The sequence below is a fragment of the Gracilinanus agilis genome, chromosome 1 (genome assembly GCF_016433145.1).
Source record: "Gracilinanus agilis isolate LMUSP501 chromosome 1, AgileGrace, whole genome shotgun sequence".
Taxonomy (NCBI): domain Eukaryota; kingdom Metazoa; phylum Chordata; class Mammalia; order Didelphimorphia; family Didelphidae; genus Gracilinanus; species Gracilinanus agilis.
The window spans coordinates 304,206,574-304,221,335 of NC_058130.1; the positions used below are offsets into that span (position 1 = coordinate 304,206,574).

General features: G+C 34.8%; 1 protein-coding gene across 1 annotated transcript in view; it reads left to right on the forward strand.

Annotated features, from left to right (window-relative positions):
• LOC123251201 (solute carrier organic anion transporter family member 4C1-like) overlaps positions 1–14,762 on the forward strand; it is a 130,578-nt gene that overhangs the window by 55,772 nt on the left and 60,044 nt on the right. The window contains exons 3-5 of the mRNA XM_044680402.1: positions 2,717–2,899; positions 4,134–4,230; positions 9,070–9,191. Coding sequence (XP_044536337.1) covers positions 2,717–2,899; positions 4,134–4,230; positions 9,070–9,191 — 402 coding nt within the window. The remainder of the gene's footprint in view (positions 1–2,716; positions 2,900–4,133; positions 4,231–9,069; positions 9,192–14,762) is intronic.

A 14,762-nucleotide genomic window follows, 5' to 3' on the forward strand; every position in this document is an offset into this window, starting at 1 on the left:
GAAAGAATAGACAAAAGAGGATTTTTCTTTGTTAATTCATGAATGTTTATGTATAGCTTCTTTTAAAAAAAGCATATAATAATGTTGACTTGGTAGTTCCAAAACTGCCTTCTGTTATGATTAAAATGCCCTGGAGACTGTATATTAATTTATAATTGTTTATTAGATAGTAAAGGTTGGAATTAGGGATAGTCACATAATCATCTGGCCATGCCTAGTTCTTAGCTAAAGTCTATGCCTGAGCTGCCCCACTAGGAAAGTCTCCAAACCAAGACCCCTAAAAGCCAAAAAGCCCCCGAAGAACTTTTTGCTTCCTCTGTCCTATCTTTTACAAAGCCATTGATGTCACTCCTTCTGGGTTTCTGTGACTGGACAGACTTGACTTCAGTCCAAGTTAGATGTCAGTCTTCTGGTCTTCTGGATACCTTGAGTCATGGGGACAAAAGTCAAGCATCTTCTGGGATGCCAGAGAGCCAAGAGACCTCTGGCGTCCTCCCATAGTATGCATGCACAACCAAAGAGTGTGGCCAAAATGGGTTTTCAAAACCTTCTTTTTTAAAATGGAAAGAGGGGTACAGTTTATATTGAATTTACATGTTTCTTGTTTATAACTTTGAAGAGTAGGTCTAAAAAAAAGAAAGTCATTGCAGCTGAGTAGATTTATGAACTGTGAAGCTAGGATAATTGATGGGATATCACTATTCATGTTGTTCCAAAAGTCTTACTGCTACTTTAAAAGCTATTATTATTATTATTATTATTATTATTATTAGTAGTAGTAGTAGTAGTAGTAGTAGTCGTCGTCGTCTCTAGTATTAGGGAAGAAGATAGAGAGGAAATCTATGCATTGATGTCATTGAGAAAGGAAGAAGAATAATCCTGCAAGTTCTATAGGTGATAAAATTGGATCTCAGAAACCTCAAAGGAGGTTGCAGATTTCAGTCTCCTTATACCTTATTATTCAGTGTATTTGTATTGTATGCATATTTTAACAACAACAACAACAACAATAACAGAATCCTTAGATATTTCATCACCTGGGACAGATTTGCCTCTTCTTTTCACTACCATTTAGGTTCTGGGGAAAAAGTAGAGCCCCATTTGTTTTTAACAAGATGAATGAAGGGTCAAGGTAGCACCAGGAATCAGTGCCATCATACTCTTCATGCCATATACTTCAATTTCATTCTGTATTTTAGAAATTTCATGAAAAAAATATTTTTGTTGAATTTTCTTTTGGGAAGACCATTTCTAAATATAGTTATAATGGCAGCTGACATTTAGATAGTGTCCCAAGAGTCTTAGTGAATTTCTAAAAATGTGTTAATTTAATATAATTGTACCCCTCTGATTAATTTAGAATACTTTTCCATGGTTACATGATTCATGTTATTTCCCTCCCCTTTTCCCTCCCCCCCTCCTATAGCCAATGAGCAATTCCACTGAGTTTTACATGTATCATTGATCAAGACCTATTTTCATATTATTAATATTTGTAATAGAGCGATCATTTAAAAAGTCAACCTCCCCAATCATATCCCCACCGAACCATGTGATCAAGCAAATGTTTTTCTTCTGTGTTTCTACTCCTACAGTTCTCTGAATGTAGATAGCGTTCTTTCTCATAAGTCCCTTGGAATCATTGCATTGCTACTAGTAGGGAAGTCCATTATGTTTGATTTTACCACAGTGTATCAGTCTCTGTGTACAATGTTCTCCTGGATCTGTTCCTTTCACTCTGCATCAATTCCTGGAGGTCTTTCCAGTTCACATGGAATTCCTTCAGTTCATTATTCCTTTGAGAACAATAGTATTCTGTCACCAACAGATACCACAATTTGTTCAGCCATTCCCCAATCGAGGGACATCCCCTTATTTTCTAATTTTTTGCCACCACAAAGATTGCAGTTATAAATAATCTTGTACAAGTATAAAAGGAAAGTTTTGACAGTCCATTTTGGTCTCACCTATACCCTTTGACTGTGAGTGTGCAAGTATAATATGGGAGGATGCCAGAGCCCTTGGTGGCTCCCTGGCATCCTAGAAGACATTTGCCTCTGGTCCCACATGACTCTCGGTGTCTGGAAGACTGGCCTCTAACCCAGACTGAGGTCAAGTCCGTTCAACCAGGGAAACCCAGAAAAAGTGACATCATCTGGATTATAAGTTAGGGATCAAGGAAGTGGCATGAGTCTCTCTCTTTTTGACTTTCCCAGTAAGGCAGCTCATGGGTACTTGAATGGAGAAATAAGGTGAGCAGCAAACTCAAATTTTAATCCTAATATAAGCTTATATTAAAATAAGTTCTCTCTCTGTGTGTGTATATGTAGTGTTATAAGGTTTGCAAGGCATTATACATATACTATCTTATTTGATCCTTACATCTAAACTCTGAGGTAAATTCTTCAGATATCATCCTCATTTTACAGATGAGAAAACTGAAGTTTAGAGATATTATGTGTCTTTCACATGATCATACAACTAGTAAATATTGATGGCTGATTTTGATTATGTTTTTCCTTATTCCAAGGCCAAGGCTAAGGTTCTTCCCATCCTGATGCTTTTCAAATTGTAGTCAAATACAGTCAAAATTAATTTCAGTAGGGACAATACTTAAAAACTTAAAAAATTCATGAAAAAGGTATGTCTTAAATGAACATCTTATTCCAAGTTTTTGCAAAAGCATAATTACTTTCCCTTTCCTTTTTTCTTTCAGATACATGCCCAGCAACAGGAAATATTAGCAGTTGCATGGATGCCTCCTCCAAGCTTTCAAGCTACCTTTATGTGTTCATCTTGGGACAGCTATTGCTGGGAGTAGGAGGAACTCCTCTTTACACACTAGGAACAGCTTTTATTGATGACAGTGTTCCTACGCATAAGTCATCTCTCTATATAGGTGAATTTGTGTTCTAATATAATTGACCTATTATGAGTCTTTATTTAATTTTGCATTGTAAACAAAGTGAATATAAGTATTAGGAAAGGTTAGTAATGTTTAAGGCAGATATTTCTCATTAAGCTAAATAAGTTTGCATAATTTGTTTATAATTTATTTGTAATTTAAGAATTTTTATAACATAAAAAAGATATTTCTTAAGACCTATTTAGTTACTCTAAAACCTATTGAATTCTAGTTATGCTAAAAGGTGATGGACATCATTGATATAATGATGGAAGGTGTCTCAGCATTTAAAAATATCACAACATTCTTCTTTATATACTGTATTTGCTTGTACATATTCCAGTTTCCCAAATACCCCCATGTATCTTTTGTTGGTTTTGAAATAGCAGCTGTTGCTGCTAGCAAGGAATTCTTTAATGAGAATGTATTTTGGCCTTAGCAGTACAGAAAATTGTATTAAAATTCTTTTTTGATTGTTACCAGTGAGGCTAGAAGGAAGGAAGAGCTAGGTAGCACTTAACTCTTTTTTGTTTCTTTTCTTATCTCTTCTCTACCACTTCTTTCTCTCTTCCCCCTGGACTGTGGATGCAGTAATATTGGACCTTCCAGTATAACCATTTTAAGGGAAATAAATAAATATTTAACTGAGCCACAGCTCTATGTTCTGCAAACAGAAGCCTGATATATATCCATATTGATCTCTTTATCTCTATCAAAAAATCAGACCATGTACATAGGCATAAATAACGCTGTCAACATGGATATAAGTATAGATTTAAATAGATTGATATAGTTATGAAGAATAGGATTTTCATATGAAAGGATTTCTCATAGCATACTGTTCTCTTTAAACAAAGCTGAATCCAGAGAAAGTAATCATCAATATTTTAGATTTATGGTCAGATGTAAAGGTGCTATATCCCTGAAATCATGAGTATCAGGTACATTTACATCTCTTAGCTATTTTGACCTTATGTCTACAGATTAACAGCTTGCTTATTGAACAAATAAGTATGTCTTAATAAATGATATTTATTAAAACTCAGGGGGTGATCTTTAAAGTGACACATATTAAATAAAAAGTAAAAATAAACATAATTTTTTGTGAGTATAATTATCATGCAATTTCAAACTTGTTTACTAAAACAATTCACATCATATTTTTATGCATTTTGAAAGAAAAGTTAGGCATATATGTTTTCATGTTTTATTTTTTACTTTCTTTTAGGAATTGGATTTTCTATGTCAGTCCTAGGCCCTGCCATTGGATACGTGTTGGGAGGACAGCTGCTAAAAATCTATATAGATGCTGATATGGGGAAAAGGTAAGACAATGTATTTTAAATGTTTTTCTTTTTCATTATTGATATCATAAGCCCTATATTTTTTCAGTATTAATGTTTTCTGGACATTCATGTATTCTTTTCTTGTCGAATTATTATCCATGTTTTCTCCTAAGTTCTTCTTACAAAGCATTCTCTCTCTAGATTGCTTATCATTAGATGGGATCTAGGACAACATGCCCATGTGTTAACCTTTGCTCTTACTGCATTATCAGTACATCACCTTTTCCTATGGTATTTTTTTTATGGTATTTTGTGCCATTTTTATGCATAATTTGTCACTGACATGTTGAAGCATATTTATTTTTGCCAAGTGCTTCTCCATTTCCCTGTAAGTGCTCTGCAGTTTTGAGTCTTCAAAGACTGTGATATTTCATGATTTGAAGCTATATAATATCAACAAAAAGAACAATGTTTTTAAAATGATGAACTTTGGATTTGGTTTCAGGATGAAGCTTAGGGTTGTTGAAAACTACCCAGTTCCTCAAAAGCAATTCAGGCCATGCTTCATTTTCTAGTAAATTCTATGTTCAGGATATTATGGGAGTAAGACAAAAGAAATAAATGGGAAAAAAAACCAAACAAATCTATATTGGCCTTCAAATGGCTTACAACTTTCCAAGGAATGAATACAATAATTTGAAGGGGGTAGTGGTGGAGTGAAGATTGAGGGAAGGGGGGGGGCACCACCAGAAAAAACCCAAGGGGACCAGGAAAGTCTTTTCATAGGAGATGACACTGAGTTGAGCCTGAAAGGAAACTAAGGTTTTTAAGGGGAAGAGCTAAGGAGCAAGTGCATTCCAGGCATTTAGCAAAGTTCCCATAAAGAAGTCTGGAGAAAGGAGGTGGAAGACATACTGAGTTCAGGATTTCAAGTAGGGCAATTAGGTTAGGATGGAGATTTTACAAGAAGTCATGTGAAATAATTTCAAAATCTAGGCTGAGAAAAGGACTTTATTATTCTTATTAGGAAGATCTTTAAGTTGATTAGTTTATATTTTATTCAAAAGGTGATGTTGAACTAGAACAGTTTCTAGGTCTGGGAAGAGATCTTTACTCTGTACCTTGATCAGGTGTGTGACTAGGAAGATGTGGCTTGCTATAGAATATAATTTACAGAAGCCTTCCTGTTCCTTTTTAGTTTTCATCAGTGATTCTCACTGGACATATATAGATTGGTACAATTTATAGAGATGAAAAAGTAGTCAATGGGTTGTTGGAATATTTTTGTCATTTCCTCAGTAAAAATATTTTTATCTATCTATCTATCTATCTATCTATCTATCTATCTATCTATCTATCTATCTTCACTTTGGTATATTTCCCCTCTTTTAAAAATAGTTAAACTTGATGCTTCAGTGCTCTCAAATTGTGTCATTAGTAATAAGAGATCTTCTGTATGTAGTCTGATCTGGCTGTGCTATTCTTTCCTGTTTTCATTGAAGTTATTTTTATTTCATATTTATACAGTGCATCTAATCTTAAAATCTATAGTTCCATTGCCATCAATGGAGAAAAGAGATTGTTATGGAAACCTAGGCAAATCTTTTTTCTCCCATTTTGCTATCTTTTCACCTTTAGCCTTAACTGCTCTTGAGATGATGTAACTTAATTGGCTCTTACGCCCAGCTTTCTTTTTAATCTTCAGATTTCTCTATTGCTTCTTGATGTGTTTTTCTGACATGAGTTAAAACTTTGAAGCTCCGCTATCCTCTTGTAAAACCTCCATACAATATTCTAAAATAAACCATGTCATTCCAGGCACACGATTGTTTGAAAGGTATAGGGAACATGAAATTTCACCATTCCTATCGTTTTTCCTATTATTAGCTATAGAAAAGTGTTTGTCAGCAGACCAAAACCATAAAGGCTTCTCTTCAAAAAAATTTTTCTTTAACATGTGTTAAAGCCACACAGAGTTCTTTGAAAGATGTAAGAAAAAAGATAACTTTGATAACTCCCTGTTTTAATGTCATGTGAGAGATATGCCAGGAAGACATGTCTATGAGCAATATTTTCTACTCTTAAGAAGTGTCTATCTGCCTTGATTAATTGAGCCAGAATTACTTAAAGATGGTGATGTCCTCCCAATGTCACTATTTGCTAATAGCATTGCACTGATTGTATCATCTGGATTTTGCAAAACTTCTTAAATAGGATACATAATCACTGAAAAAATCTTCAGCTTAATTATCTATACAGGAAAAACCCAGTATAAAGAGAATTTTCTAGACTATGACAATACCCGACAATAGGGGTTCTCCTGTGAAAAGAAGAGCGGTACCTTGGGTCTTAGCCTCCTCTTGTTCAGGGCAATAGACAGACTATTTTGAAGGTTCCCCTTAGACATCACAAATCCTGAGTCACAAAATAATGAAAGTGCTGGGATGATGGAGAGGAAGCAGGAAGGACAGTTGGGAGTAGTGGTGGCAGAAAGAGGACTGCTTGGCTTTTAGAGACTCAGGTAACTGAGGACCTACACCTTATTCATAGTATTATTTAAGGGAGATCCTAGACTTCTGGTAGGTAGAGGCTGTGGGGCCCCAGGCATTGTGGGACACATTATAAAGTAGAGGCCCCACTCAGCTGGTCCTTATTCAATGATAGACAATTTCTCTGTTGCTGCTCTTCTCATCCCCATGATTCAGAGACAATCAATCTTATTATACTAATAGAAACCTAGATCTCCTGGAATATTGCATCCTTTATTTCTAATTATCCATTAATTTTTTCCTTTTTTTTTAAACCCTTACTCTCTGTCTTTCATTAACAACTACTTTCTATACATCTCCAACTCAGAGGTGGGCAGATAATTTAACATGAGCTAGAAATAAGTGATGGATAGTTCATACATTCCACTGGTATTCACTCAATGTAGAGATATAGGGAAGTCCTTTTTATAAATGAAGCATTTATGGAAACACATTGAAATATCACATTAGATAAGAGGCAAGATTAGAAGAAACAATATATAGACAAGATCACAGATTTTTTTACAGCATTGAATAAGGTGATGAAATGGTTCTTATTTTTGACTAATAATTATTTACTTAATCAGAAATCTTTTCCTTTCAGCTTTTCCATTTCCCTTTCCTTTTGTTAATCTTATTAGACTCTCCTTTCCTCTTTAATAAGTCATGTTTATTATGTTCATTATAAGGTGAATGAATTGTATCATTGTCCTTTGAAAAGATAATACTTGTTTCCTTAAGAGCATGAGAAAACCTATTCTAGCAAATGCGTTTTGCTTATATCATACTAGTTTCTTTTGTGGCAAAAATATCTATATTAATTCATTTCCTCCTTATAATATAGATAATTTGGTTTTTAGAGAAGGGTCTCACATTTAGAGGACTAAAGGTAAATTAATAACAGATAACAACTTTAAAACTGTCATTCTTAGTTTCTCTAAGAATACCCCCTTTTCCACTCCTCTACCACCAATGCTGCAAACTTCAAAAGTCAAAGGGGACAGCATAGGACTGAGGACTGTTTTGTATTTTCTCTTTTTATTATAGTACTCTGAACAAAGAAATAATCACACCCTCATACACATGTTTATTTCTTTTACAAAAGACTTAGGAAAAGTCACGGAAGATATATTTATCAAGTTTGCATATGACCCAAGACTGGAAAGGATAACTAACATACTGGATGATTGAATCAGGGATCCAAAAAGATTTTATTAGGCCACAGCACTATGCTGAATCTAAATATGCTGAATCTAATAAAATGAAATCCAGTAGGGATAAATGTAAAGTCTTACATTTGGGTGCAAAAAAACCTTCATAAATATAAGAGGACAGGAAGCATAGTTAGATAGCAGTTATTATTGAAAAGATTTGATGCTTTTAAGTGGGTTACAAGCTCAATAAGAGTCAATAGTTTGATGTGGCCACCATAAAATCAAATGTGATCTTGGGCTATATTAAGAAAGGCAAAGTTTCTAGGAATGGAGAGGGAAGTGATAGTTCTTCTTTAGTGTACAGCTTTCAGCTCTATTGTGTTTAGTTCTGCATGTCATAATTTAAGGAAGACTTTGATAAACTGGAGAATGTTCCAGAGTGATGGGCCTTGATTCCATGTCATAGAAGAACGTTTGAAGGAATTGGGTGTGCTTAGCCTGGAGAAGAAAAGTATGGATATGATGTCTATCTTCTCACTTTTGATAATTTGTCATATGAAGGAAGGACTAGATTTGTTCAGTTTGGCATTAAGTGGAAGAACTAGAAGCATTGAATAGAATTTAGAAGGAGCAAAATTTACAACAGATGTCTGGGAAAATTTGTTGCCAATTAGAAATGTCCCAAAATGGAATGGACTGCTTTTAGAAGTAGCAGGTTCCCCTTTTGTGGAGGTATTCAAGCAAAGGTTGAATGACCAACTCTTGAATGTACTGTAATAGAGATTTCAATTTTCAAGTATGGGTTGTATTATATGGCTGCTAAGATCCCTTCCAGTGCTCAGAGTTAGTGATTCTGATTAGTCATAATACTGGTGATGAATCTTTAATAAGAAAGCTTTTATGCAGGTCATATTGGGGGAAAATTCAGCCTACATTCAGGTCAATAGGATAGCTATCTTGTGATTTTGACTTTTATATAATTCTGCCACTGAGATGCCAATATTTGAAGAGCTTATACTCTTTAAATATTTTTTGAACATCATTTAAAAAACAAGCCCTTCAAATGTATAGAAGTTTCAGACATTTCTTTTTGTGAATAATTTTATTATAGTCTATATGTAAATGATTGTAAAACTATATATACTAAGTATGTTTCTAGTACAAAACTAGAAATAATTATTTCTTTCCCATTAAAGAACTTTTATTACTGAAGATGATCCACGCTGGCTGGGTGCATGGTGGATTGGGTTTATTTTGTCCTGGTTCCTGTCATGGTCTTTGATTGTACCTTTTTCTTGCTTTCCAAAGCATTTGCCAGGTAAGTAAGTGCTCAAAGATGGTTTTTTAAACTGATGGAAGTTTTAGTGACTGTTATAGTAGGTATGTCTATTAAAGTAGAAGAATAGGAAATAGACCTGTAATTTCATTGATACTGGAAAATCCTGGGTGAAGAAATTTCCTCTGTCAATATAGATCAGCACCTTTTCTGTAACTTCTAGTCCTAGAAAGTTGCTTTGAGAGGTTAAGTGCCTTGCCCAAAGTCAAACAGTATGTGTCAGAGGTAGAACTCAAATACTGATCTTCCTGGCTTTGTTTGGTCTGCTAGCCACTATACTACACTGGAAAATTAATTCCACTTTCCATGCTAAAACTTAGTTTCTTATTTATATAAAGGTCACTATATTAGTCTTTATTATAGACATCGTTGTGAAGTAACTATTACTTGTAAAATTTGGTTCTTTCCTAAGGTAAAGCAACATGATTATTTGTATACCAAACTCTTCCATTAGTGAATTAATTTATCTTCACTTACCTCTGGAATCCTCTCTCTCTCTCTCTCTCTCTCTCTCTCTCTCTCTCTCTCTCTCTCTCTCTCTCTCTGTCTCTCTCTCTCTCTGTTTTGGGGGATTTGGGGAGGGAGGATGTAAGTTCATAAGATATGCTACTAGTGTATGGCATGAAGCTATAATCTAAGATCTATCTGAGCAGTGGGAAGAGGACTTTGCCTGCCCCATCAATAATTTAGAGCGTGTGTGTGTGTGTGTGTGTGTGTGTGTGTGTGTGTGTGTGTGTGTGTAGCAGGGTAAACAGAATTTAAGAAAGCTTCAGTGATTTATTCTGTCTCCAGGGCAGGTATCAGGCTATATACCACCTCCTCAGATATCTCTATACTAGGAATATGAAGTTTAGGGGTTCAAAACAAGATTGACTTCCCTGATCAGGCTGGCAGCCTTTATCTATCATTTGGGAGTTTATCGTTTTCTTTCTAAAGCACTTAATTCAAAAGGCCATCTCATACATATCAAATAGTGAGCAAACCCTTTCATCTAAGAAGTGTGGCCAAGATAAATCAGAGAAGTTCTACAAATTAAAATACACATAAGCCTAAATGAATTCTTGAGCTGAGAGATCAAGCCAGGAGAGAGGGAATAATCTCATCCAGGGTGGGGAGGGGGTCCTCTCTCAACAGTCTGTAGAGTTGTAACCCTTGGAATTCAAGCAACATGATATGGTCAATTCATATATTTCTGTGAATCCAAAGACATATATTAACCATTTGAAAATCTTTCTCCCAACTAACTCCCTGGAGTTCATTTCTCCAACTGTATCATCTACAGCATCTCCCTCCAAAGTCTATTCAAAAAGCTAAAGGGAGTCTGAATGCAGTGTTGACACATTCATCAAAATGATGGACTTTCCCCAAATTATTTTATATCCTCCCACTGGAGAAAAATGAACTAAATGTAGAACAGTTAAATCAATAGTAGAACGAAGACAAACTTGTCACACAGTAAAAGCCATTATGAATTAGCTCTGAGGAACAAAATCTTTTTTTTTTTAAATGAATTTATTTATTTTTTAGAGCATTTATTAATATTCATTTTTTAGTAAAGTTAACATGGTTATATGATTCATGCTCCTACTTTCCCCTTCACCCCTCACCCTCCCCCCCACCCCTGGCCGATGCGCATTTCCCCTGGTTTTAACATGTGTCATTGATCAAGACCTATTTCCAAATTGTTGATCATTGCATTGGTGTGGTAGTTTCGAGTCAAAATCCCCAATCATGTCTGCCTCAACCCATGTGTTCAAGCAGTTGCTTTTCTTCTGTGTTTCTACTCCCACAGTTCTTCCTCTGAATGTGGGTAGTGTTCTTTTCCATAAATCCCTCAGAATTGTCCTGGGTCATTGCATTGCTGCTAGTACAAAAGTCCATCACATTCTATTTTACCACAGTGTATTGGTCTCTGTGTATAATGTTCTTCTGGCTCTGCTCCTTTTGCTCTGCATCAATTCCTGGAGGTCTTTCCAGTTCATATTCCTCTGAGCACAATAGTATTCCATCACCAGCATATACCACAATTTGTTCAGCCATTCCCCAATTGAAGGACATACCCTCCTTTTCCAGGTTTTTGCCACCACAAAAAGCACGGCTATAAATAGGAAATGAATTTATTTTTAACAATTTTGTCTTTTTAAATTTTAAGTTCCAAGTTCTCTTCCTTCCTTCTATCCCTCCTCTACCCCCTAGAGAGAAAGCAAAATGATATCATTATACATGTGAAATTATGTAATACACTCCCATATGAGCTATATCATTTTTTAAAAAGCAACATGAAATAGAGAAGGTCATATTTCAATTTCCACTCAAGAGTTCATTGGTTCTCTCACTGGAGTTGGATAGCATTTTATTCATCATGAGTCCTTTGGAATTATCTTGGATAAGTGTATTGATCAGAGTTTCTAAGTCTTTTACAACAGTTCATCATTCCAACATTGCTGTTACTATGTACAGTTATTTACTGGTACTTCTCACTTCACTTTGCATCAGTTCATATAGGTCTTGCCATATTCTGAAACCACCCCCACCTTCTTTCTTTCTTTCTTTTTTTTTTTTTAATCCTTAACTTCTGTGTATTGGCTCCTTGGTTGAAGAGTGAGTAAGGGTGGGCAATGGGGGTCAAGTGACTTGCCCAGGGTCACACAGCTGGGAAGTGTCTGAGGCCAGATTTGAACCTAGGATCTCCCATCTCTAGGCCTGACTCTCAATCTACTGGGCTACCCAGCTGCCCACCCCTCCCCGTACCTTATTACTTATATGGTACAACTTGTTCAACCATTCCCCAATTGATGAGCATCCCCTCAATTTCCAATTCTTTACCACTTCAGAAAGAGCTGCCATAAACATTTTTGTACATATAGGTCTTTCCCCTTTTTCTTTGATTTCCTTGGGGTATAATGGTGTGGTATTGCTGCGTCAGGGAGTGAATAGTTTTATAGCTCTTTATTCATAGTTCCAAATTGTTCTCCAGAATGATTGAACTAATTAGTAACTCAAACAATAGTTTATTAATGTACCTATTTTCCCCTATCATTCCAATATCTGTCATTTCTAATAGGCTTAACAAAGTAGCCCAGAGTTGTTTTAATTTGCACTTTTCTAATCAATAGTGATGTAGAACATTTTTTTCATATGACTACAGGTAGATTTGATTTCTTTTCCTGAAATCTGCCTATTCATATCATATCCTTTGATCATTTATCAATTAAGAACTAACCCTTATATTTATTTGAATAAATTTCCTCTATATTTGAGAAATTAGACCTTTATTAGGGAAATTTGTGGCAAAATTTTTTGACATTCATTGTCTAAAATGCCTTTTAGAAAAAGCAATTTTTCTGATTATCTCTTTTAATTAGGCTTATTTTTGCCTTTGCTTTGTATGAGATCATAACGACTACCTTGCTTTTTAAAAAAAAACTTCATCTGAAGTATATTTTGCTTCAGCTCTTTATTTTAACTCTATGTGTGTCTTTCTGTTTCAAGTATGTGTCTTGTAAAAATGATATCTTTGGATTCCAATTTCTAAACCATTTTGTATCCACCTCCATTTTATGCATCTATCCCATTTACATTCACAGTTATATGTGCCTCCTATCTTCACTCCTGCATCTCTCTCTCCACTGTAAAAGCTCTTCCTTGCATGACTTTTATGTGAGAAAATTTTCCTATTTTACATCTTTCAGTACATGTTTCTTTCTCACTCCTTTTTTTTGGAGAGCATTCCAACATAATTGACTCACACTCATGCCTTCTGAATCCATTAATAATGACAAAGTTCTTGGGGGTTACAAGTATTATCTTCCCATAAAGGAATGTAGACAATTTAAACATAATGGGGTAGGTTTCTCTTTCATGTTTTACTCTTTTCATGCTTTTCCTTGAATCTTGTATTTACATGTCATATTTTCTATTCAGCTCTGTTCTTTTCATTAGGAATGCTTGGAAGTCCTTTATTTAATTAAATATCTCTTTTCCCTCCCTAAAGGATTATATCAAGTTTTGCTGGGTAGATTATTCTTGGTTATAATCCTACTTCCTTTTTCTTCTGAAATATCATATGCTAATCCTTCCATTTCTTTAATGTGAAAGCTACTAAATCTTGTGTGACATTACTATAGCATTCCTAAGAATTTTCCTTTTGGGATGTCTTTAAGATGGTGATTGGTTGATTCTTTTCAATTTCTATTTTACTCTCTGGATCTAAGATACTAGGGAAGTTTTCCTTTTTAATTTCATGAAATATGATTTCTAAGCTCTTTTTTTATCATGACTTTTTGGTATTTAGGAATTTCTAAAAGGTATGAGAAAGAAGCCCAGAGCTGTTTTAATTTTCACATTTCTAATTGATAGTGCTTAAGAGCATTTTTTCATTCTTAAATGATCTCTTTTGGGTATATTTTCCAAGTCAATTGTTTTTCTGATGAGATAATTTACATTTTTGTCATTCTTTTGGCTTGTTTTTATTGTTTCTTGATAACTTATAGAATCATTAGCTTCTACTTGTCCAGTTATAACTTTTTATTAATATCCCAGTTTTGCCACATCCCCTCCAGCATTCAATACTCTCCCCTTCTTTCATTTTAGCCAATCTGCTAGGTGTGAGGTGATACCTCAGAGTTGTTTTGATTTGCATTTCTCTAATTATTAGAGATTTAGAACACTTTCTCATGTGCTTATTGCCAGTTCTAACTTTTAAAAAAACCCTTACCTTCAGTTTTGAATCAATACTCTGTATTGGGCCCAAGGCAGAAGAGTGGTGAGGACTAGGCAATGGGAGTAAAGTGTCTTTTCCTTTCCCAGGGGTCACACAGCTAGGAAGTATCTGAGGCAAGATTTGAACCCAAGACCTCCCTTCTCTGGGTCAGGTTCTCAATCCACTGAGCTACCTTGCTGCCCTGTGCCAATTCCAATTTTAAAAGATTTATTTTCTTCAGTGAATTGCTGAAGAAAGGTGGACTGCAATCTAGCTGGGGGCAGGACTGTCCTTGCTGGAGATCATCAGGGTAAAGACCTATCTATGATTGTGAATTATTTGTTCCCCAGTGTAAGAAATCTGAGGCAGACTTAAAACACAGACTAGAAAGTGACAATGAAATTTATTTTTAAAAAGGCCACAATTTTTAATGTTTTGAGGGAAAAATCTTCAATAAAAATCCCAGGACATAACTAGATCAATCAACATGGAAAATACCTAAACCAGAAGAAAAGATGAGTAATTCCTCAATAATAGTAAAAAAAAAAAACTTTAACAATTATTTTACTAAAAGGAAAGTGAAGCAATGCCTGATAAAGATACAAGATGCTCTGGATCCAAAGAGAGTTTGGAATAAAAAGAGGAAACTAAATAGTGACTCAAAAGTGAAATTATCCCCATGAGAAGAAATCAGAAACAAATTAATAGAATTTTCATTTGTTAATGAAGAAATTTTGGAAAAAATAAAAATTTAATGGATTGAAAAAAAAATTAAATACGCAATGGAAAATCCTTTAAGGATCTGAGAGGAATTTAGGAACTGAGAGATCAACTTAAAGGAAGTGAGAGAT